General features: G+C 53.0%; 6 protein-coding genes across 6 annotated transcripts; 4 read left to right on the top strand and 2 right to left on the bottom strand.

Moving 5' to 3' along the window:
- Positions 1-133: 133 nt before the first annotated feature.
- On the bottom strand, positions 134-892 carry HER10_EVM0010489 (uncharacterized protein). Its single transcript, XM_035479946.1, has 2 exons — positions 442-892; positions 134-386 (listed from the first exon to the last, which is right to left on the bottom strand). The coding sequence occupies exons 1-2, from the start codon at positions 825-827 to the stop codon at positions 242-244; spliced, it is 531 nt and encodes a 176-aa protein (XP_035333252.1). The 5' UTR covers positions 828-892; the 3' UTR covers positions 134-241.
- Positions 893-3,599: 2,707 nt separating this feature from the next.
- Positions 3,600-5,058, bottom strand: HER10_EVM0006045 (uncharacterized protein; the record flags this gene model as incomplete). Its single annotated transcript, XM_035475642.1, has 5 exons — positions 3,600-4,104; positions 4,167-4,626; positions 4,690-4,726; positions 4,805-4,830; positions 4,884-5,058. 5 exons carry the CDS (start codon positions 5,056-5,058, stop codon positions 3,600-3,602), a joined length of 1,203 nt encoding a protein of 400 aa, XP_035332715.1.
- A 2,031-nt stretch (positions 5,059-7,089) lies between these two features.
- Positions 7,090-9,283, top strand: HER10_EVM0003585 (uncharacterized protein; the record flags this gene model as incomplete). The annotated part of the gene is made up of 3 exons (XM_035473257.1): positions 7,090-7,295; positions 7,367-7,733; positions 7,786-9,283. The coding sequence occupies exons 1-3, from the start codon at positions 7,199-7,201 to the stop codon at positions 9,281-9,283; spliced, it is 1,962 nt and encodes a 653-aa protein (XP_035332404.1). The 5' UTR covers positions 7,090-7,198.
- A 1,272-nt stretch (positions 9,284-10,555) lies between these two features.
- On the top strand, positions 10,556-11,533 carry HER10_EVM0004630 (metalloprotease MEP1; the record flags this gene model as incomplete). Its single annotated transcript, XM_035474266.1, has 3 exons — positions 10,556-10,780; positions 10,834-11,393; positions 11,458-11,533. 3 exons carry the CDS (start codon positions 10,556-10,558, stop codon positions 11,531-11,533), a joined length of 861 nt encoding a protein of 286 aa, XP_035332524.1.
- Positions 11,534-12,674: 1,141 nt separating this feature from the next.
- Positions 12,675-13,191, top strand: HER10_EVM0012058 (uncharacterized protein; the record flags this gene model as incomplete). The annotated part of the gene is made up of 2 exons (XM_035481461.1): positions 12,675-12,731; positions 12,796-13,191. 2 exons carry the CDS (start codon positions 12,675-12,677, stop codon positions 13,189-13,191), a joined length of 453 nt encoding a protein of 150 aa, XP_035333456.1.
- A 3,420-nt stretch (positions 13,192-16,611) lies between these two features.
- Positions 16,612-18,949, top strand: HER10_EVM0007375 (uncharacterized protein; the record flags this gene model as incomplete). The annotated part of the gene is made up of 4 exons (XM_035476933.1): positions 16,612-16,729; positions 16,826-17,174; positions 17,791-18,387; positions 18,475-18,949. 4 exons carry the CDS (start codon positions 16,612-16,614, stop codon positions 18,947-18,949), a joined length of 1,539 nt encoding a protein of 512 aa, XP_035332868.1.
- Between the last annotated feature and the right edge of the window lie 4,700 nt (positions 18,950-23,649).

The raw sequence follows: 23,649 nt of genomic DNA, 5'->3' as shown, positions 1-23,649 counted from the left end.
CTGGATCATTCGGTGCCAATGAATAACATCACTTCCTCGGAACTTAGCCTAGTTTCCATTCACGACATGCGTATATCTTAGATAATCAGGAGTGTGTTAGGGTCTGATTAGATGAAAGGGTCGTTCCATGTTGCTTTGCAAGATTGAAGCTACTTCAGGTAAGTAGGCATTTAGTGTAACGGAACTAGGCCCGAGATATAGATGTAATAAGGGCCATTTGACAGAGATTAGAAGGATTCCATTAAACAGTACATGATTCTCCCAGTTGTTGGGCAAGTACAATCCAATTTCCAACGGAAGTGGCATTAGATATCAGTCTCGTCGCCAGATCAATTCGGATGATATCATTCCCAGTAAATGCAACTGGAGTTCCAACCGGTACCGTTCTTGAAGCAATATTAACATTCTATTTTCCCCTTGGATCATAAGCGTCAGACTCACGAGTTATATACAGTTGTAACAGCGGTGTACTGCCAGTTGTACGCAATCTGGACGCAAGTATGTAGGATGAAATTGGGCGTCTGCGTCACATTGGCTGTTGGGGCGTTGCCAGGTGCTGTCAGGGCGGCCCAGAGTCCATCGATGCCGATAGTTGGAGGACCAAATGCGTCGTCGTAGCTCGTGAGATTCTGAGAAACGATCGTCGCCAGCTCCGCCTTGCTAGATACGCCAGGGGTTGAGAAAACGCTGAGCCACCGTCTTGTGATATCCCATGCTTCATCTTCGCAGAGACACAATGCTATCTCTCTTCTAGGAGATAGAAATGACCCACTGGTCACCGCTGCAAGAGCAGTGAGTAAAGTCGATACTAAAGCAAGAGGACGCATTGTGATCAGAGTAGGTACCAAAATTACAAGCACTGGTGGTATTGATGGTTGACTTTCCCTCGAGGGGACCGGTCCTCTTAAATTTCCAACACCTCCCCTTCCACGTGGCAAAGATTGTAGGCTTATTGCTAGAACAGACATGAAACCATCAAAACAATATCGCAGGAATGCGCAAACTCGGTAGCTTTCGGCTGGTCCCGCGAGATCATCAGTCGATACTGATTGAGAGGAATGTGGCGGTTCAACTTGCCTGCATCCGGAGATCTTCGAGGCGCCACAACAGCAGACACCAAGCAAAACAAACTTGACTGACAGCCATTTTGCGTTTGCGGTTATTTCATACATATCTTGACCAACAAGGTGGTATGCAGTGAAAATTGAGAAAAAGGACCCAGAAACGTTCACCTAAATATGATAGGTAGCAATCATGCCATCTCTTTGGCTCAAGTACGAGTGAGACATCTTCTGGCGTCTTGTATGATTCTGGGAGCTTCTTGAGAATTTTCAGCCGCACGACAAGACATAATAGCGAATCATCATGTGGAGATTACTGCTCTAGAGACTGGAAACAACGGTGCTGTTTTTCTATGGACTATGATCACGTCCAAGCCTGCATGCAGAAGTACGTTTGAGATCTAGATTGCTCAACGTCAAATTTCTCTCGTACATTAGAGACTCATATGGGCGTCAGAGAGACGGTCCTTGAAGTTGATCGTCGGTACTGATATGGGAAAGGTCCTGTATCGTAAAACATCTGCACAGCATGGATGGCACACCTATTACCCGTAGGCTTGTCTGCTTCACGGGCCCCGTTTATCATCAAACGTTTTTATTTTTTTTTTTGTCTTTTGCTAGACTATGACGAGCTGGAAAATGCAGAAATTCTCTATCTCGCTCGCGGGAAGGTAATTGGGGATCCATCAGCCAACGCGACTCCAGGCCCTTGAATTCTACCAGTCATGGCCGTGCAAGATCTCAATTGTGCGGGGATAGACTTTTCAGTTAGAAATCTATGAATAAAGCCCATGTATCCCGGATCACCTAACCAAAGCTTCGGTTCGATGCCCTTGATACGCTGATCAAGCCAAGCAAAGATCAACCAAAGCCTATTCGCTCCGCATTCTGATCTGCCCTGAGTCCTGTGCTTCTAGACATCGCAAATGCAAAAGCCATTCAGCGGTCAAGTTTGAAGTTTTTGCACCGATCCCCACGAATCCGCGGGAAGGGAACAGAGGGAAAGATCAGCGGCCTTGGCCTGCATCCCAACCTTGCAAGTTGTACGGAAAACGGAGACCATCGATCCCCAACTGCAGGTTTGAATTTCGGCAACTGCACACCGGGGCGGACTACGCATGCTGTTGTCTCTTTGGCTGGATGCTTGTGAAGCCCAATAGGCTTCCGGACGTTTGGTCGTGTTAGTACTGGCAGGTTTCAGCAGTTCATGCAACATTGCAACCGCGAGATGCGGGCGCCCGAACCATCACGGCCAACCTGTCAAGTTTCCGCACGGAATCGTTCGTCTGAACAAGGTTAAGATTACCCTGGTCTCCGTCGACCCCGTCGTGGTATCCCTTCTTTCTCCAAGGCCCAATGGCACCGAGCGTCTGCCCACGTCGGCGCCCGCCCACCTGGGCAGCAGGAAATGGGTGTCCAGTCCGAAGAACATTCGGCAGGCAGGGAAGTTCCATTTCCCACAATCCCAGGATCTAGGTTCTCTGCACCGCTAGTCGTGTCAGACCACAGCGGGGCCGGCTCTTCTAGTGTCGGGGTCCTGGGCCCGTCGCGGGCTGTCATTGCCTGTCAAAATTGGCTAATTCCTTGGGCCGACACTTGACAAGGTCCTCTTGTCCATGTCCATGTCAATCACTGCCAGAAGGAGTCTCACTTGCGGAATCTCCATCGCCTCATTCTCTCTAAGTTGGGCGGGATGGGGCCGAAAGCGCGTCTTTCTTGACGAGAAGAAAATCGCTCCATTGTGGGAAGGTGAATAGCCAGAGACTACGATTCAGGTGAAGACTTCTTGCTGAGGACGCCTCAAATCTCAGCTAGTGTGCCAGTCCGCTTCTATCACGTCTTCTCTAGTGTTATTGAAACCTTCGTTGGAAACCCTTCTGCCGGGACTATGTAGCTCCTAGCCCTGCCGGCGGGCTCAGTGCTACCCAAATACACTTTGTAAGTTTTCATAAAATCGCTGACTGCACATAAGGAGATCGCAAAGGATGGAGACAACGCGTAGACCCTGCACCAATCTCTCCACTAAGCGTTCGCAGGCACCGACGCCAAGCCCGCATCATGTAGTTGAGTTTCGACCTAATAAGAAAACCCAGGATGGGCAAGGGCACAACCACTGAGGAGTCGAGAATTAGAGTTGTAGTCGGGAGGGAATGGAGTCGGGCTCCGTACCTCTTTGGCAAGGGAGAACGAACTCATAATATGCACTCACGCACTCTGATTCAGTCAGGTTCTTGCGTAGTAGACCGCCGAGAGATTCAGGTCCACTGATAGGCAAGATCACACGATCATCGATGGCGTCTTGAATCTCAGCAGATCAACAGTAAACCAAATTGAAATTATAGAAGGGTATCCAAGGTATTTAGTATAAACGTGCAAAAAATGGCAGCGAACTGCAGCCGTGTATGGTGCGGACTAGTAAATGCTTACTTGCTCGCACCCGGCAGATCCAACAAGTGGTATTATTGAAACCCTGGCGGGATGTCCCGCGATCCACAACGCCCGAGAACACCGATTAAAGTTTCAAGCATCGTCTCCAGCTCAGAAAGCTGCCCCCTTCGTTGGTTTGTCGATCGTTTTATACTCGCTTGAGTGTCGAGATTCCGAGTCGTTTACGCTGGTGTTGGATTCGTACTGAACGTTGACGTTTGTGGTTCTGACAATTCCGTTGTATGTCATGATTTCCTCTTCAGAACCCGATGGAGAGACACTGCGTATTTCCGTGCAGTGCGCTCTTGAGCGCATCTCTTTGAGTGTAATATCGTTGCTCTCTTGCACCCCGGTTGGATTCCGCAATGAGCCGGTCGCGTATTTCCCGTAATATCCTTTACCGGTCGTCTTCTTGGTCGTACCGCCGAACAGCTTCGGCATCCATCGGCGGAATAGAGGGCGCAATGCAGGAATGCAGGCACAGAAAATAGCCAGATTGACCTCAACGGTAGAGCTCACAAGGCCAATGTTGTGGAAGTGATCGGTTCCTGGAGGTGATGGGACGAAGAATAGCTTGTAGATCTGGATGACTCGGATGACAGCAACAACCGTAACTCTATTAATCCGAAATCAATTAGCTTTGACCAAGGGTTATTGTCACTTGGAAATTTCACTTACACAAGACCCATCAGGAAAACCCCAATGACTGCCATTTTGGCCGCCAAGGGCATTTTGAGCCCGAGAAATATCCAAAAGGGCAAGGCGAGTACCAGGAGGTCCGAGACGATCGTGATACAAGATGCAATGACGTGAAACGAGTTGTCGACGCATTTTGTGCCCGGCTGGCCTCGCAGAGAAAAGTCCCAGTTGGCCTCCATCGGTAGGCATTGGAATAAGGCGGTAAAGAATACAGCAACTGCGTGGCATGCGTTGAAAATGTTGAGTCCGATGATTGCGGTTCGAACGCCTCGCTTCTGGCCACCTAGTCGGAGTAGAAATACCAATACCGATGCTTTGACCAAAGCGAGCACTGGATTGTAGGCCATCTGTACCAAGAAGTTCCACCACAACCCGGCCTTGTTGTCGAAATCCTCGGGGACATTTACAGCTCTCCATCCGAAATAATTTAGTTTGACAACTGAGTTCCGAAAGTGTCAGCTTACTAGCTAGGCCGCCAGTCCTTTAACTACGTTCCACTTACACATGAACAGAGGAGGTGTCATTAAGACTGCAAATAGCTGTTTAAGCATTAGCTACATCCTCAACCAAGATTATCTCCATATGTCCCATAGGGAAATATAGGGTGAGGCTCGTACCAAGGCTAGGCCACATAGCCAATCATCTAATGGTTTATTGTAAGCCTCAAGCAATAACGAATTCATGCTGACACCATACCTAGTCCCCATTGACGCGTGCTTATCCGACCATACGCCCGCAGTCCAAACGTGCAAACCGATAGAGCTGGAAAGAAGAAAATGATGATGATTGCAGTCTCCTGAAGTGGAGGTGTGGGTATCGTCAAAACATCGGGATGCGGCGGCGCGCCTCGAGGTAGTAGATGAAATGGCATCTCGGCCAGATCTGTGACGGTATCCGCTTCGGAAAGGTCGATTAGTTGCGAGAACGCGCAAAAGACTCGGACTAAAGGTTTGCGGTAGTCGGGACGGAGCGACTGGGACTAAGATCACCAGTGGAAGAGGAGATCCGGAGAAGAGGCAACAGGTCCCATCGCAGCCTTATGGGAATCGGGAAATCCTTTAATGTTCTATACTCTGTACCGAAATCTTTTTGCTGCCCAAGACTTTCTCGTTTCGTGCGGATTAATAGCACCAAGACGAAATACGACCTTCCTCTATATTAGCCAACCAGCACCAAATGGCAGATCTCGACACACGGATCCAACAGCCTGCCGCCCAGAGGAGCTGAGCAAGTCAAAGTTTTCGGCTGACCCGCGGAAGGATCCCCTCTTCGGTCTCTCCCTTCATCATCTCTGATCAAGAAGGATCGCCCTTCCATTCCCCATATTCGCTTGTTATGCAGAGCGCCTCACTTCCCCGGACCAATGAAGTATGCCAGCACATTCCAAGACACGCATTGTCTGGAGGGATCCGAAATCTGCAGTGGGCAGGGTTCAGAAAGTTACTCAGAGTGGTTTGAGATGAAGAGAGGGCAGACAAAAGGGCCAAGTTCGACCAACCAGTTCCCAACCTGAACCAACAAAGTTTACAGGCACACAGGCAAGAGAGAGTCAGTGACTAGAAATGCGTACGTCTACGGTTGGGGTGTGTATCGCTGCAAAGAACAGGAAAATGGATCCTAGCTGCGCCGAGCCTGACTAGCAACCGTGGCGTTCCGTTGAAGAAGGCAGACGGGCGGCGCAGAAATCCTCCGAGTTCCCACCCGTTCGACTGCCTTGAGCGGCGCAGATTTTCCAAACGGCCGGTGGGCAGTATGGTCGCTCGGTGTGATCATTGTCGGGGCCCGGGAGACCAATTTGGGCTGCTCATAGATCAAATGAAGTGTTCGAGTCGTTGTCAAAGGCGCACGGTTGCTGACGATATTACTCTGATCGGGTCTATCCCGAGAGTCTTGGTATCGATGAGGGGCCCTCAGTGCGTGATTTTGACTTCACAAGTGCATTCTAGAACGATAAGAAGCTCCAGAGCACTCGCTTCCAGGTTCAAAAAAAACCTCCCTGCGTTCGGCTTCTCTTTGACGTGGGTGTCAAAATAGGCGGCTTGGCAAAGTGGCAAGGGAATAAGCTAGTGCCCCTGAGATGATGCAGGACCGGCGGGACATTGTGCCCCGAGGAGGGGCCAGTAGGCAGCCAATGCCATTGAAGAATATTTGGATTCCACTCCGACATTGGACTTTTCGGCTGCTACGTTGCAGTTGCGGGAGGAGCTCTGATAGTCTTGACGAGTTTGCAACTTTTGGAGTTGGAGTTGTGTGTAGTAAGGTAGTTTCATCTCATATCTAAACGAACCACAGACGTTGAAAAAAGGATGGCCTCCGCAAAATAAAGCCCAACTTCTACAGCGCGGCTCCAGGTACGGCTACTGAACCAACCCGCAGCAAACTGCCGCGAGTGCCGTGAATATGCCGCTGTGTGTCGACGGAAACGGCGGTTTGCTAGGAAGACGTTGGGGGTAACTTAGGGGCTAGACAGTAATTAATTTCGCCCAAACCCTGGCCTGCCAAGTCTTCGTATACAGGCATCCCTGCTAGGCCATTGCGAAGCCCCAAGGAAGCAGAAATGCCATTCTCCATCGGCTCGGCTGGGAGTGGGAAACCACCCCTCGAGGATGATCATCCTGCTTTTTGGTCCTTCCAGGTGCCGCTTCTTTGATAGCAGCTCCTGGCGATGGAGTCTTCATTTTGCCTATACGGACATAAGATGCGCATCGGGTAGCCAAGGCCATGTTCCTCGTGGCAATAACGTGGATCCCGGCAACCTGGGAGGCATCATGCGGCTGATAACCAATAGCTTGCAAATGCTGCATGTAGCCACGTGTGGGGGGAGACTCGGGGAGAGAACTGACAGGACATGGAATGGTCCGAGGCCGTTGATGATCGTGGACGTATATATCTCCAGATGAGGAGCACGTCCATCGTGAACTCTTTTTCTTGTCCCTCTCCTCATCCCACTTGCATCCAACTTGCAAGGATCCTTAATCCTCTTCGACAAGCAGATTACCCTTCTTGTCAAGATGCCTTCTCTCGGAAGAGCTCTGTTGCTCGCCGCGGCCATGCCGCTGGCCAACTTCGTCGGAGCCCAGAGGCTCGTCGTCGATGGTGAGACCATCGGTAAGCTGCCTCCTCTCCCAGAGTCATCCTCTGCCGATTCCATCACCACCCATGCTGACCACGTTTTGCAGATGCCAACGAGGCCACTGTTGCCCCCGCCGCCGAGGAGTTCCCCGAGGCAGACATCCCCGAGGAGACCATCCAGTTGACTGATGCCGTGCTGGCCAACCTCACTCAGCTCGAGCTCAGCAACATTTCGCTCTTTACGTTCGCTGACGCCTCGAACATCGAGAAGCGCACTGAGCCCAACAACAAGTGCAAGCTCTTCCCCGGCGACTTCTTCTACCCTTCCGAGCCCGTATGGAAGGTCTTCAACCTCTTGACTGGCAACTCCCTCATCAAGACCGTTCCCCTCGGAGCTGCTTGCTACGCTGGTGAGCACTACGATGCCGAGAAGTGCCAGTACCTCCTCGACAACTGGACCAACTCCGACACTCAGTAAGTTGTCTTGCCTTGACTGATACCAGCACCTCAGACTAACATCCAAAAGCGATGAGGACCCTACTTCGGTTATGTCCCCTCTCTACCAGGGCTCTACTTGCCAGCCCCAGAACGCCGCCAACAACCGCACTTGCGAGATTGGCGGCTTCCCCCTCTACTCCGTCAAGGCCACCAACGTAGCCCAGATCCAGCTTGCCGTCAACTTTGCTCGCACCCTTAACCTGCGTCTTGTTGTCCGCAACACTGGTCACGATTTCTTGGGCAAGAACACCGGTGCCGGTTCTCTGTCCATCTGGACCCACAACCTCAAGGGTCTCAAGTTCATCAAGAACTACAAGTCTGCCGGTGGCTACGAGGGCCCTGCCTTCAAGCTCGGTGCCGGTGTCCAGGTCTCTGAGCTGTACGAGGCTGCCAACAACGAGGGCTACACCGCCGTTGGCGGCGAGTGCCGCAGTGTCGGTGTCACCGGTGGCTACATTGCCGGTGGTGGTCACTCCCCCATGAGCCCCGTCGCCGGTCTTGGTTCCGATCAGGTCCTCAGCGTTGACATTGTCACCCCCGATGGTCGCCACATCACTGCTGATGACAAGACCAACAGCGAGCTCTTCTGGGCCGTCCGTGGTGGCGGTGGTGCCACTTGGGGTGTCGTCACCTCCATGACCGTCCGAGTCTACCCCAAGACTCAGTTTGCCGGTCTTACCTGGAGCCTCAACACCGCCGAGAAGAACATCTCTTCCACCGTCTTCTGGGCCGCCATGGAGGCTTACTGGCGCCGCTTCCCCGACTTCTCTGCCAAGAAGACCTACGGATACTCGACTCTCTTCCCCGCCGGTAACGGTGCCTACCTCTGGAGCATGCGCCCCTGGTTGGTTCCCGGCATGAACCTGACCGACTTCAAGGCCATGGTCGAGCCTCTCTTCACCGAGTGGGCTGCCCTTGGCTTCAGCGTCGAGCCCGAGTACTTTGAGCACGACAACTTCTACGCCACTTGGAAGAACCACTTCCCCATGGAGAGCGTCGGTACCGACACCGTCCGTACCGCTAACCGTCTCATTCCCAAGGCCAACTGGGAGGACCCCGCCCTCCTTAACGAGACTATCGCTACCCTCAAGGGAATTATCACCGAGGGCTCTGCGCTGATCCAGTACAACATCAACGCCGCTGCTCCCTCCGACGTCACCGCCAGCTCTGCCAACCCGGCCTGGCGTGAGGCTCTCATGTTCGCCATCATTGGTGGCGGCTGGAGCGCTACCGCTACCCAGGAGGAGATTAAGACCGCCAACGTCCGCATCACCCAGGACTGGATGGGCCGTCTTCGCAACATCACCCCCGGCGGTGGTGGCTACGGCAACGAGGGCGACGTCATGGAGCCCGATTTCGGCCAGGCCTTCTTCGGTTCCAACTACGCCAAGCTGTACGCTCTCAAGAAGAAGATTGACCCCTGGGGTGTCTTCTACGCCCCCACCGCCGTCGGCAGTGAGGACTGGTACATTGCCCGCCAGGAGGATTGGCTCACCAAGCAGACCGATCGCCTGTGCAAGAAGTAAATACAGCTTAATCTTAGTTGATGATGACGGACGTAGCAAGCACGGAGTTAAGGGGCCGGCTTTAGTGTATATACCTAAGTAGACTCATGTATAATCGCCTTCTCTTCACATTTCTGTACCGTTCGCACGTATATATTTGGATATGTCCTGGTATGGATTGTTCATAGAAACATATGTCACCTCACCCTTCATGGGCATCTGAAATTAGCACAGCACCTTTAAAAAGAGTTTCCAAACCAATGCTAGTTGGCGCGGCGTCTTAAGCCATCCAGTGATGACCATTGCCCCCTCAAACGTTGACTCTGGGCTAATGGAAGGTTCACGTCATGGCTTCGGGTGGGGTGAAATGACTGTCGTTGAAGGCCTGAGAGCTGCCATGATCTTCCCTTGCTGTGAACCCTTCACCGTAAGAAGTATTCCTTCAGTCGCACACCCGATTCCGACTATCACGGCGTCATGAACATCCGGTGCTATTGCATGGCTTCATCGGTTCGTGTCCGGTTCCGTTGCGGACCTCATGTTCGAGCACCCTCTGTCTCCTCCGCATCCGCGGACCCGCAAACAAGGCTCAAACCGTCTCGACTACGGATACCTAAGTATGAATAGGAGGATTGATGTGCTTAATGTAACTTCGAGGACTCGATCTCTTGGCGACTTGGACGCTACAAGCGAGAGCGGCACAGTGGAAACGCGATCGAAAGAGGAAGCTCGGAAAGGTTCAGCAAGAGGCCAAATTTAGACATCAATTGAGTTTCCGCGGTGACAGGATTACCATGGTTACAGCGCTGGACAGTTCTTCTAATCATTGGAACGCATAATTGAGAATTACACCTCCAATTGCCATTTCCCGTCTCGTCTATTTCTCAACTGACCACATATCGCCATCCCCAATTGCGCGCACGAGAATTAATACGAGAGTCGATGCGGTTCTCATGCGCGTTGACTCGGGCGGCGTTGCTCATTTCGGCAGTTCACTGGAGATCCTTGCTGTCCTGGGGATCATAACGTCGCCCTGGCAGTGGAGTGGTCGACCTTTCTCGCGATTTAAGCTTGTCCGCCAAGCTTCCAAGGCCTCGTGTTCACGATGGACTCCTCCAGTGTTGGACGTCTTGTCTTGGCCCGTTGCCGTCATTTCCCTTCTTGATGGGAATGCCCTATGTATAAAGAGGTAAGGCAGGTAGCGATGACGGGTCTGGGGAATCGTGGAGATCTTTCTAGGGTGTCGCTCCTCTGCACGAACCGCATCGCCAATTTCCACCGACTTTCGATAGGATGATTTCGCGTGCCGCCGCAGCGCTGCTGCTTTCCTTTGGAGCATCGTCGGTTCTCGGGTCGCTCCGATGCTTCAACGATGACTTAGCCGCTATTGAGACGCCGACCATTGCGCTCCCAGCCTACGTAAAGCGTCAAGAGTCCAAGCCGGTCGACGTGTACTTTCACGTCACCAGCACCGTGGCCAACAAGGACAGGATCACCGACGCAGTTGTCGATGCCCAGGTAAGACCTGCTGACGCTCTCGCCAGAAGCAAATACTGACCGAATCCCAAAAGTTTGAGGTCCTGCACTCAACCTACCTCAAGCACGGCTTCGAGCTGAACCTCGTCAACGTCTCGCGCATCGTAGATGACGTCCTCGGCAAGGGCTTCTACGAGGAATCCGGCATCGGCATCCCCGACTTTGAAGGCTACGTCGCCTGGCGCACCGCCACACGCCGCGGGGGCTACGATGCGCTCAACGTCTACTTCTTCTCGGACCTGGGCGTCAGCCTTGGCGGGCAGTGCGCGCTCGCGGGTGTCGTGCAGGAGGGCAGCCAGCAGTTCTATACTGATGGATGCTGGGTCAACGGCGACTCCATGCCTGGCATGACACCCCGCAGCGGCAACGACACGACACCGCGAAAGGGGCATGTTGCAGTTCATGAGGTCGGGCACTGGTTTGGTCTGCTTCACACGTTCCATGGGCGTTTCTGTGAGGGGATTAATGATCAGGTTGCCGATACGCCTGCGCAAGCTGGTGGGAGCTCGGGGTGCCCTGTCGGACGGGACTCTTGCCCTGATTCGCCTGGTTTGGATCCCATCCACAACTTTATGGATTACTCGGATGACACTTGGTGAGTGAATATGCGGTGATTGAGGCTCTCCGATTGGAGTTGAAGATACTGACTGTTGATCTAGCACGACTGAGTTCACTCCTGGACAGGAAGAGCGTATGCACCAGCAGTTCGATGTGTACAGAAGATGGCAGGGTTAGATTTTGGTGGTATGATGGCGGGATGCTGCTGTTTTTCTACCAGTATTCGGGTTTCTCCCATCACTAGCTTCATGCTCCGACCCGAGCATAATGAAGTCATGAGTATCGGTGCGTTAATCATCTCAAGTGACCGTGTTCGATTCTTGGACTGTACAACTCTGCCTGTCTCTCAAAGCCTGCAACGCCGTCTTCCGGGCTATCATTAACTGCCCTGGTGTAACCTAAGTGCTATATTGCCGCGGGCAAAGGTTACAGAACGTTTTGAGAATGTCTTCATCGTACTCTGGTAAGAAATTGCATTGTCAAGAATCTTCTCCGCGACTCTAGGCAGAGAAAGGCCGACGGGATGGGGCTTATCCGGGCCCGAAAGCATCGTCGGCCTCGCCGGGGCGGCGTGACCACCATTCTGACGCACACCCAAGGCAGCTCAGGCGTGAAGAGAATCCTTCCAGGCTCTGAGGCTGGCAAGTGTAATAAGTAATACGAAACTCATGCGCAGTGCTTGTAGACTTGCAGGTTTATAAGTACTAAGGATGCGCCCGCAACCTCCGGTTCAGCCGTGTTGCGACACAACGATAGCAACAACCAGGGGACGAGAGACGCTTCTGGGTTGCAATATGGGGGCCGCTCTGGTAACTTCAGTAGGTCAGAATGCTGGCTCGCGGCGTCCGTCACACCGAAGACTCTTGGCCGTGTACAAAGTAAGTATGCAGAGAGAGTCCGATGCGCCACTTCTAGCCTTACGTCGCCCTATGTGGCGCCTGCAACAGAAATCATTGGTTGTGTATTTCGAGGCATCCGATTGCCTTTCCAAAGATCCTTTCATTTCTGCCTTGAAATTTTGAAATATTTCGCGACTGGCATTTGAGTCATTCACCTTGCATGCGAGGTATTTCAAAGCCTGCGGCATGGTTTTCGGCTCTTGCATTTCCCGTGACGACTCTCTCCCCTTGGGGCGTTCAGGCAGAGTCGAAGGCATACTCCGCGTCTTCCAGAGTCGCACGATGAAAGAGGCCCGTAATGTTGCTGAGCGATATACTACGTGTAAATCCTTCCTGAATATGAATCTTTGGTTCTTTTGCTCTCAGTGACAGGTTCACCAAGCCAACTTGCGTCTGCCAGTGACTTCCGCAACGTGAACATGGATCCGCTGTCTGTCACAGCTTCGATCATCACCCTGATCGAGGCATCGGGTATCGTGAGTTGATTCTAAAGTCCAAGTTCAAGACATAGGCTGACGGGGTGCGTTTCGAATGTTGTAGCTCACAAAGTCCTTGCATGGCTTCATTCATGGTCTGAAGACGGTGGATGCCAGAATCACTAGGCTCTGCGAGGAGCTCAAGAACCTGACGAATCTGCTAGAAGCAGTAGAAGGGGCCTTGAAAGATTGCCGGTCCTACGACCTTGCAAAGGTTGAAGAAGACTTGCTGCAGCAAAGCGACATCGCGCTTGCAGACTGTCAGACCACTCTGAACGACTTGAAGATGCTCATCGAGAAGGTCAAGAAGACGGCAGGCTCTCGAGCTCTTGGATGGAAGATCAAGGCCATGTTCGACCTCTCAGTCCATGGCAATGAACTAGTGGCATTCCAAGAGAAAATTCACAAGTCCAACGGGGCTTTGCAGACGATATTTCATACCATCACTGTGTCAGTATAACCGTCAATATGTCGAACTATCCCCTTCTAGAAGCTAGTAAAAGTCGCCTCTTGTTGAACCTGGCCAACTAATCCGTCAAGTCACAGGTCGCTATCTCTCAAGAGCAAGATGTCCCACACTCTGATCATGGACGAATTATTCAGATTGAGGCAGTCTATTGACCGAGCTCATGAAATATCGGCAAAGCCATCCGAAGTGTTTACGCACAGCTTCAGTCGCCTATCCGACGCAAGACTTTCTAGGAACCTGAAAGCTCTGGCGAAAGCGGCAGATGGCTTTTACTCTACTGCAAGCTCGTCTGCAGGCACATCACGAGGAGACTGCAGCGAAAGAACCTGGAAACCCTCATCGTCCGCCGGCTTCAGTGGGCCAGGTCATCTTTCATCGTTTCAACGAGAAAGAATAGAGCGATTCATCGTTGATGGTCGAACTCGAAACGGATCCATGACTCCACAGCTGCTTCCGCAAGTGAACACTTCGTTCCACAACCTGTCACCTCCAGAAACTTGTTTTTCGCCAGTCAGAAGCAACCCTCCAGCTCCAGATGACGAGGATGAACTAAGAAGTCTGGAGGTTGCCGCTGGTGGAGACGACAAACCAGAAGAAGAAGAAGAAGACGAAGAAGATGATGATGACGAAGCTGCGTTCAGTAGGGAATATATTCTCTGCATTCGCCAGATTGCGATTGAGAGCATCAAGGCTCGAGACTTCACTAAAGCTGGCGACCTGTTGGAGAAAGCTCTTGCACGATGCGAGAAAGCTACCGCAAACAACGAAGAGCACAGCCAGAGTAGCTACATCTCGATGCGCAGCCTCAAGATCCAGCTTGCCATTTGTTATTTCTTCCAGGGCAACTGGAAGTTAGCTGAACCTGTCGTTATGGGCTTGGCCTCTTCCAAGTCCAGCAGGGACAGTGTGGTGTGCAACTTATTGCATGCTCTGGCACTTGCGTACTTGTCTGAGTATTCCTTTGACATCGCTCTTGACACCTGCAAGCAAGCACTCAGGGGACACGCACGCTTATCCAAACTACGCAAGACCGATGTCATCATGCAAGACTTGAACAATAGTTTAGGTTTATTGGCTACGACGTACGACATGACTAGCGACTACCTCAGCGCAGAAGTTTTTCGACGCAGGCTATCACCTGGGTTTAAGTACCGGCATCCGGCCAATGTTGCGGAATTCCTCCAAAATCACTCTGACTTTCTCACTGTGGCTCTGGGACCGTATACCCTCGATCCAGCCTGTGTGGTTTTACCAGACTCCCCGATAGGACAGCCCAGTGATCAGGATGCCACCACGAGCTCACCATCTGAACAGGAGGTGTCACAAGTCCGATGGGATGGCTGGGGAACCATCAACCATCTGCCCTCGAATCTACGACTCAACATGGCGAATCACCGGCGACTTGAAGTTGATACGAGCAAAATAGTAGTCGCCCGCTCAACATCGTGTACCATCGAAGGCCACACAGCCGATGAGAGTTCGCCGACGGAAACAATCCTAACAAGCCCTGCGACAACAGCATCTTCACCTAATACCACACCTGAGAGTTCTCCTGTGTATGGTCGAATCGCTCGTTCATTCAGCGCCATGGGGTTGAACAGGTCAATAGCTAGGGCAGAACCTGGGTTTGGCACCGTTTCCGAGCTATCACTGCCATGCGATTCTCGCCGACAAAGCACCCGAGATACCAGACTGCCTCTGCGTCTAAACCGAGAGCCCTGGAGCGCAATCGAACCGGAGCGCCCTACAATGCTTCCAGCGGCAAGGCATACAGAAAGGTGGGCATGGATAAGAAGTTGGCGGACGCCTCAATCCGTCGGCGTGCTCGATGAGCGACCCCGGCCTGCCAAACTCCAGAGACGATCTGCTACTCGAGTCCCGGGGCGAAGTCTGACTGTAAGCGAGTGGTTTACTCCCGCAAAATGGTTCCGTACTGGCCGAACCGTTTTGAGACAGGCAAGTTCCTATCATCGCGTTGTAGTAGCTGCGGAACCCCGGCGTATGCCTGCCGGACCAGGATTCTCAGAACTCAACGGCAATGCTGTATCGGAGCTGGGAATTACTAGTCCTACTCCGGAGCTCGGACAGCATCAGTCGTCGCCGATCTCAGCTACACCTCAACAGGTACATTTCTACGTACCACTCTCTGGAGACAGATCAAACGTAACGGCACTGATGGAAGTCCGTGAGCTGGATGCAACCCCGGCGATCTCGTGCGCGTCAAACAATGCTACTCAGATATAGGCACAAACGCCTTGGAAATCTCGAGCTCATAGTCAATCTTGGAAAGATAATAAGGTCTCCTTGGAAGTTTCACATAGATCAGCCACCATCCAGACGATGCAGGGCATCAAGCCAAAGTAGGGGCTTGACTATGAGCTTCAAGTCGTGTTTATTTCAATAGTCAAATACCTAGCCGGGGGTTTTCTGTAGAGAATGCACCTCAACTTTTCATAATGCTCAAGCAATGATTTCTCGCATGAGCTGACAGGCACGTACCTCATTCCCCGCGGTTTCGCATCGCGATCTTGAAAGAGCATCACGGCCCGGAGAACGCCGGGCCCCACCAGGCCGTTGCAGCCCGGCACGCTGTCCCCACTCTCATCGGAGATGGCCCCACATAGCGGCGGGATGACGTCGCAACCCGCAATCTCGATCTGGGCCAGTCATTTCCCATTATCTTTATTTCTTTCCGCCCACTTGGATACCACGTCCCATCCCACCATCTGCCTCCCGCTGGTCTCTCTCCCCACGTGCTCCATCACGAAACCAACCAACTCGAAGAGTGTGAGGAGATGACTCTAGCTCACCCAGAGAGGCATTTTCCCACCACTCACTCCCCAAGGCGTAATCTGAAACCCAAGGCCAACAAGAGAGCAGCTTGCTTGTGCTGAGTGGTCAAAGCTAGCCAGGAGGACTCCCCCCCGCGTGGCGCATCTATCGCACAACTTTTGATGTGGCTGCCAACTTCCAGGATTTTGTCATTGCGCTTGATGATGCCGCTGCGCAGGGGTCCTCGACGGGGGTCCTCCCCGGCTGCCTGACAGCACCTCGAAGCACGGCAGCCTATGGCATCGCGCCTCGACGCCTCCATCACGGACCCGTATGACGTATCCATGGGCATCTTCAGCCACACGTACGCACATGCGTAGTAAAGTATGAGAAGGGATGGGCGAGTGACGACTCTGATGATGAAAGTGTGTGCGAGAGAGCTGGTGCTGGTGCTGGTGCTTGGGCTGGGCTGGGCCTTTTGGATGGACGTATATCAGGCTGATGGTCCACGTCGTGTTTCCCATCCGTTTATGGTGTTCATCTCGTTGATCTTATTGCATACTTGACTGTACTTTCCATCATCCTACAAACAGACAATATCACCACATTTCTTAATACTCTTCAACAAAATCCTTCATAATGGCAGAGTGGGCAAAGCAAACATACAACACCCAGTACGAGAAGTGGGTTCCATGGCTCGAGGACGTCTACCTGAGATGGTTCACCAAGGACAACAAGGCCAGCTACGCGACTAAGGGTAAGCCACCAACGCCTTCACGAACCTCTCCCATCACACTAGTACCTGGGCTAGTCAGTAGCCGTTGAGAATCCGTACTAACGTACTCGTGTTCAGATACCCTCGACAAGAGCAAGGTCACCGGCGTCGAGCAGGTCGACACTCTCCAAGACGGCGTGCACAACCTCGCTGCCGGCCAGGTCGGCCAGGGCGGTCTCCTCCAGCCCGTTGGCGATATGGTCTCCAAGGAGGGCGTCAACCGCGCCGAGCGCCAAGGCAAGGATGACGAGGGCGGCTACGTGCCCACCGCTGTTCCCGGCTCTGGTGCGCTGAACCAGGCGGGCAGCGGTGTGGCTGAGGGCAGCAAGACCGTTGCCGGCAAGACCACTGAGGGCGTCAAGGGCGCTGGCGGCTTCGTCGGTGGCCTGTTTGGCGGCGGTGCTGGCAAGACCAAGCAAGAGCAGAAGTAAATACCTCATCAACAACAAACATCGACTCTGTAAGGCCGGAAGAGCTTGCAACTTGTTGGCAACCTCTATGCTAGCACCTGAACGGGGGAACTCAGCGTTTTGATGCTGTCTTTGGATTACTGGCGTTAGATTGCGACGGAATTTTGTCGATTAGCTCTGACCACAATACCCACATACGGTCTCTGAATTGAAACTCATGATAATTGCAATACTTTGTCTTGATAGCCGTGACAAATTAGCTAGGCATGGCCCATTTCAGACAAACATTCTGCCCACATTCGGATGCGGCGTGAACGATGCGACTGTTGGTTGGTCCATGTCTGCGGGTGATATCGATGCCGTTTGCTTGCCTGCATGCCTGGTTGGCGGTGCTGGATGCCTATCCATGAGCGTTTGCTGGTAAGCCAGGAAGGTTGCGACAAACAGTCCCCTATCCCCAGAGTCTTCCCATTCAAAATTTCCAGCATCGACCTGGTTCCTTCTTCCTTCGCTAAGCCTTCTGCTCGTCGAATCGCTACCTACCGAGATGAGTGACCAGGTCCATCAGCCCGGCCATACTGGCACTCGCTCAATCGCAGGCCCCATCGCCCTGGTTAGAAAGCTCAAGAGGAGGATATCCTGCGTTCGATCTGATATCAAAGCCAGGATATTTCCAAGTGCAGCCGTTCCCAAGCTACATGTATTCACTGGCAGCGATTCCTCAGAGACCCTTGTGGCGCACGACGAGATATATCACGCTTCCGTCGAAGACCTGTTAGGCGACATATCTCACCATCACAATCACGACTTACGCAGGCAATCCCTTATTGACCGATCAAGTCTAGGTTTGCTAGACAGGCTTCCAAAAGAGATTCGAGAGATTGTATATCGAGAACTATGGCGTATGTCTGGCCTTGGTCAGCACATCATCTTGACTGAAGCCGGCTTTGGGCATTCCAGATGCTTATTTGAAAGACTCGAGTCAGGTACCATTGTCGAAGGAGATAACGCTTGGGAGTTCAACTGGATGGGCTCTGATTCTGATACCAGAGGATCAGTATCGCTCTGGTACAAGCGAGAGATGTCAGCGTGGTGTGATCACTGGAAATGTGAAGAGGCGAGAGATGAAAAAGAGATATGGCGATATATTGCGCGGTGCCGAACAGGTCACAGAGACTCGGTCGGAGCTTCTTCACCGTATCTACCGATGATGCTGACTTGTAAGACGTTGTAAGTTGGAACTTTCCACTTAAGGGTATGGAGAGGGCTTTAAAGACTCCCGCCCTCTATTATAGTCACTTACACAAAACCATGTAGATACGCCGAATGTTCCTCGTCAATCTACAGGTCTACCGTATTCACCATCACCGATATCAACCAGGCACGGAACCTCTTCGGCGTCCGATGGAAGACGTCCAACAGTCATCCGCTCCGGCGCATCAACTTCTCTTTCAGGCGCCAGGCAGACCAAGGGAGCACGTTCGAGCAGTGGGTAGAATCATGGAGCGCGATCTTAAGACTTCTCGACACTCCTCAGCTGATGACGGTCAATCTCTGGCTGGACAGTGACATCTACTACGAACGATACTGGTTATCCGTGACCGGCAACGTCCTCCGGCGGGTCCCGGAAGCACTGGCCCACAAAGTCGCCGTCAGCCTCCCGCCAGACGGACACGGCGACCGCATTGCGGGGGCCGCGTGGCTGACGGGCCTCGACGACACTGGCGTGCGCTCGCTGAGGCGCGAGGGAGGCAAAGTTATTCATCCTGATGTGAGACGGGCGCGGGTTTGACTTTGCGGGGAAGGATGGACGAGTCTGGAACTTTTGGGTTTCTCCTACCTGACCTTACGTGAGAGGAGGGAAACATGTGAGATTGGCCCGATGGGATGGGTGCCGTTTGAAGTGGTGATGGGACGACGCATGGGATGTGGTAGCCTGGAGGGGCTGAGAATCGGTCTAGATTTGTGTAGCCCGGGAGATGGACGGCAGGATAGCCAATGAATTAGTCTCGTGTATCTTGGAGATCTGCTCTGCCGGCATGCGCTGGACGTCGATGATCCCCGTCGTGAAACTGCGAGACGCCTCATCGGCTGAAGTGCTGTGGACTAAGAGCTTGCGAGAAGCTTGCTAGGGAGTGCCGCGGAGGGGATCCCGGGCGTCCATCATCACACCCTATCCGGCGGAAGCGAAGGAACACTTTTTCGCGTTGGCGAAGTGAGCGAAAGGCACGGCGGGAAACTCTAAAGTTGGTCCATCGTCCTGTCAACGCTCAGAGGTTCGACTGACGTGCGCGTAAGTTCTGGACATCATTCGTACTTAGTGTAGTGTAGTATTGTGTAGTATCTGTAACGAAAGAACCATTCAGGTACCGCGAATGTAGCCCGGTGCGTCTTCGGCGAATTCACATAGGCAACTTCGGTCTTCATTGTCAATTGGTTGGGGGCCGTAGTCTCGGAGCTTACGCCGCTCCATCTCTCGGTCGAGTAGGAGAGCTTGATGATGGTGATGTTGCAACGATGCGGGGTACAGGTAGCTTCCGGTCAGCGACGAGGTAGCAGAGAAGACTACATCGTTGTCAGCTTGTCAGGATCTTGGCGTGAGCTTGTTAACACGTTATGGGACGGAGTTGCTCGTTCGTTTGCATAGCTTGATCTGTCACTGCCTCGTTTCGACATGGCAACGGAAGCGGACGGAATGTTGTAGTTCAGTATCCGTCACAATAGTACGCGGAGTTCACATTATCACCGGATAGCGCGGATCATAATCGTTGTCTGTCAAACTCAATGCTGAAAGTAATTGGCCAGGGGTTGGGGGAGCATTTCCTCCGAAAGCGATAGAAAAAAGCTTGGGATATTGAAAACATCGTGAAGGTCCAAACACCTCTGATTGAATATGATCCACTGGGCAAAGTGGGATGGGTAGGGAGGGGTCCCGGCCGGTGCGATTCATATCCTGCCCCAAGTCTCCGGAGCTCGCGACATGTGTTCAACGCCCGCCGAGAGACTGGGTGCCCGGCCGATATGGGCCGCCATGATACGACTCTTTGATGAGAGCTGATAATCACGATGAGTTAGCCTGTCAGCTGCATTCATCGAACCATTTCTTCACACTTCCCGGTTCTTCCCCGTTCCAAGAACCTGCATTAACGCGTTCGGTTCTTCGGAAAGGGCACCGTTTTGGAGACATCTGAGGATCTCGGATAGAATCTCAAAGACTCTCACAAGCTCGCAATTGCCTCTCTTCTACTCCGTACAGGGGGGAAGAGTGCTTTCGGTTCACGGCCGAGAGTGGGAAAACGGGGTTCCATGCGACATGTAGACAAGACAGCACCAGCGCAAGCGGGAACCCCCGGGGGCCCGTTTCGCGAAAACTTCCATCAGGGACGGCCGAAGTGGGCACGACAGGCTCGACAAGATCGGAATCCAGATGGCTGATCGGCGTTCTGACAGCAACTTGCCTGGTCTGGCAAACGCAAAAGCGACAGGAGGCTCTGCTTGGGTCTTCTTCTAGCGCCTATATCGCTCTCATAGAAGGAGCCGGGGGTGTTGCTTAGACGCTGCTTTTCGAGCTAGTATGGTATAGAAAACCCCTCGAAAGTGGGAATTCTGCCTTGGGTCAGAGCTTCTATGCATATCTGCCGACTTTTCTAGAGAGCCATCGAAATCAGGTTTTCAATGATCCGGGCGACAGAGGAAAGAAACGGCCTAGCTCAACACGGCGAGGGGTGATGTTTCGGGACGGCGTGAGCCAGAACTAGGCATGCAAGCCATTTGAATTTCCCAAGTTGGGCGCAAACGCTGTGAGAAACTCACGAGACCTAAGATTCTGTGCCCTTCTTGGCGAGTGTACAAGGCCATTTGAATTTCCCAAGTTGGGCGCAAACGCTGTGAGAAACTCACGAGACCTAAGATTCTGTGCCCTTCTTGGCGAGTGTACAAGGAACTTTGGTGCAGGCTGACCCCATCCTTCTGGCGGGGGTCGCAAAAGCGAAGCTATTCACAGTCTTGGAGCATTTCGACAGAATGTAACCTCACCCTGACCACTAGCCCAGCAGCAGCAGCAGCACCTGCCACCTCACCGAACCCATAGCAAACCTGTCCACCAAGGGGTCGATGGTACCTCGCCATTAAGCTACCTGCAATCAGATAGGGCCGCCGAGGATCGAGACCGCGAGAAGGCTGGAGGCTTGTCTTGAAAGGTTCCGAAAGCAAGATTCTTGCTGCATGGCCATGACTACGCCGCGGCGAGTTCCTGTCATTCTCTCACACATCGTGACTCGAGAGGGATTTCATCTACATCTCGCAACATCGGACCATATTGGCCTATGCTTCTAACCTTTTTCTTCCTTGCCGGGCTTGCTGCACGTAAGCCTACCCTGTCCGCCGTTGGCTCCCACATGAGCTACGTTACCCTGTGGCGTGGGCCCTCCGCCAGCCGGAGAGTATGGATGAAAGTTGGATAAAGCTGCCGTATCCGGATGTACCGTCCAGGGCGAGAAAAGAAGCGGGCGTTTTCCACGATGCCCCGAAACCGCGATGCCGGATATGGCACGAAGCAGAGGATGGGGGAGTTGCGCCCGCCTCGTTCCCCATTTCAGCCACAGCCGACAGCATGTCGTTGGAGGGGTTAACAACTACACTAAAGATTTGCCTCGCGCGTGGGCAGCAAGGAGTGTAAGCGGCGTGCGTTTGAGTCCCCTGGAAGCTCATCCTCCTAGTCGGAGAATAAAGGCAAGCTCCGGGCTGGAAGTTGGAAGTTGGAAGGGCTGGACCTCTATAGCCCTTTGGGGGACCCTGCGACTCGCGAGAGGCACATCTGTATATTCCAGTTACCTAGTCCGGAGGAACCAGGTGCACCGAAGCTACGAATTCTAGGAAGCTGTGTTAATCCTGACTCTGGTATTGCACGGCCCAACGATGTTTCGCAGGGGTCTCAACGGCGCCAGTCAGCAATGCGTCAAACATGAGTGTTCTGTGCTCGACTCTGCATCAAACATGTCGCCCTCCGAGCGTTTGTCAGTTTCCCACCCAAGACACAAGTGAGGCTGGCGCAAGAATGTGGCACAGAGGCTGCTGCTTACGCCATCATCTGTCATGTGAGAGGAGAGGCACAGAGGGCAAGCGACATGAAGCAAGATCCGCAGATCCGTGAGCGTCCGTAGAGTCAAAGATTCCGCAACCGTGTACCGGCGCCGGTTTGTGCGGGGAGGGGCTGCTGCCGACAATCCACCAGCCTCCCCTCTCGGTCCGTGTAATGGAAAGGATCAGGGGAGCAGCGGAGGAACAGAGTTGTGGCAGGTAGCTTGCTGTCAAAGTCGATGTCTGGATCACTGGTGCGGAAGACTAGCAAGTTGTGCGAGGCCGGGATCAGGAAAGATATTCGGTCTGGCATATAGCAAAGAGGGAGTTAGAAGTGAGGTCCCGGAGTACTGGGGGTTGGTGTCATCGGAAGGGTATGGTACGGCGCCTAACAATCTCTATCTCGGACTAAGCTCACGATGGCTACACTGTATCCGTGACAAACAGTGGCAAGCCGGGTGCGGGGGAACGGTATCCCTGGAGGCTTTGGAGATATCCGTACAGATAACTTGGTATTAGCAAACAAAGATGCGACGGACGAGCCCCTGTCGGTTGGCACCGAAAGGAACGTTCACTGTTCACTGCAACTGGGCTGGTCGGTGCTTCTCGAGATTCGCGCCGTTGAGACGATACTCTGCCCTTGCCCTGACCCTATATCACCAAGCATTTATAGCCTTGTGAGAATTTGACGACAGTCGACACCGCATCATTCATCAAGGTCCAGGTTGCGAATCTTGTTCTGCGGCACCCACACGCGCACCGCCAGGGCCAGCGATGCTGGAACCACTCTGCCAAACGCCGACGATAGCGAGGTGCCATTGTCACCCCCTTGACGCTGTCATGACGTCCCGCCTGCTACCTTCTGCTTTCCTGTCAACGATGACACGGGCCCAGTTGACGGCGGCGAGGATGGAGAACAGGATGAACGCACCTCTCGTCGTCGCCTGGCTGTCAGGACTTGTGTGAGATCAGCCTACTGTCAACAGCGTCACATCGTGAGGTGTACGAGGAGCAGTCAAGGACCGGGAGGGCACGGCGCGATACGTGCCATCGACGGAGTGGACTTTGACCGCCGCGCTGTCAATCAACCGGTGCTGCTTTTCCCACCGCTTTCGAGGTCGATGACGGGTGATGTGACGGCCTGTTACTGTAGGAGACAGAGCGAGAAGCCCCGGGGTCAGCCAAGGTCGCGTCTCCGGAGCTCTTGAGATGATCTGATTTGCGGCATGGCGCTCGCCTTGCATCATGTAAATGCAATGATGAGGTTAATTGTCTCTACGTGGGATCCTCCCAACACCCAAAGCCCTGGATCTAGTGCTTCTTCTCCTACAGAGTCTCAGCTTGACTTGCATAGCTGAGTTATCTCTGCGCCGGCGATGGAAAATCCCGCTGCTTAGGCCAAAACTTAGCTCA

This window comes from Colletotrichum scovillei (genome assembly GCF_011075155.1).
Source record: "Colletotrichum scovillei strain TJNH1 chromosome Unknown Contig00006, whole genome shotgun sequence".
Taxonomy (NCBI): Eukaryota; Fungi; Ascomycota; class Sordariomycetes; order Glomerellales; family Glomerellaceae; genus Colletotrichum; species Colletotrichum scovillei.
This window is presented reverse-complemented; position numbering and strand designations above follow the sequence as displayed.

Excerpts from the sequence above, each read along its gene's own strand:
- HER10_EVM0010489 (XM_035479946.1), bottom strand. The coding sequence starts at position 827 with ATGCGTCCTCTTGCTTTAGTATCGACTTTACTCACTGCTCTTGCAGCG. Across the intron at positions 387-441 it reads GTTACAACTGTATATAACTC|AACGGTACCGGTTGGAACTC; the intron begins GTGAGTCTGACG and ends TATTGCTTCAAG.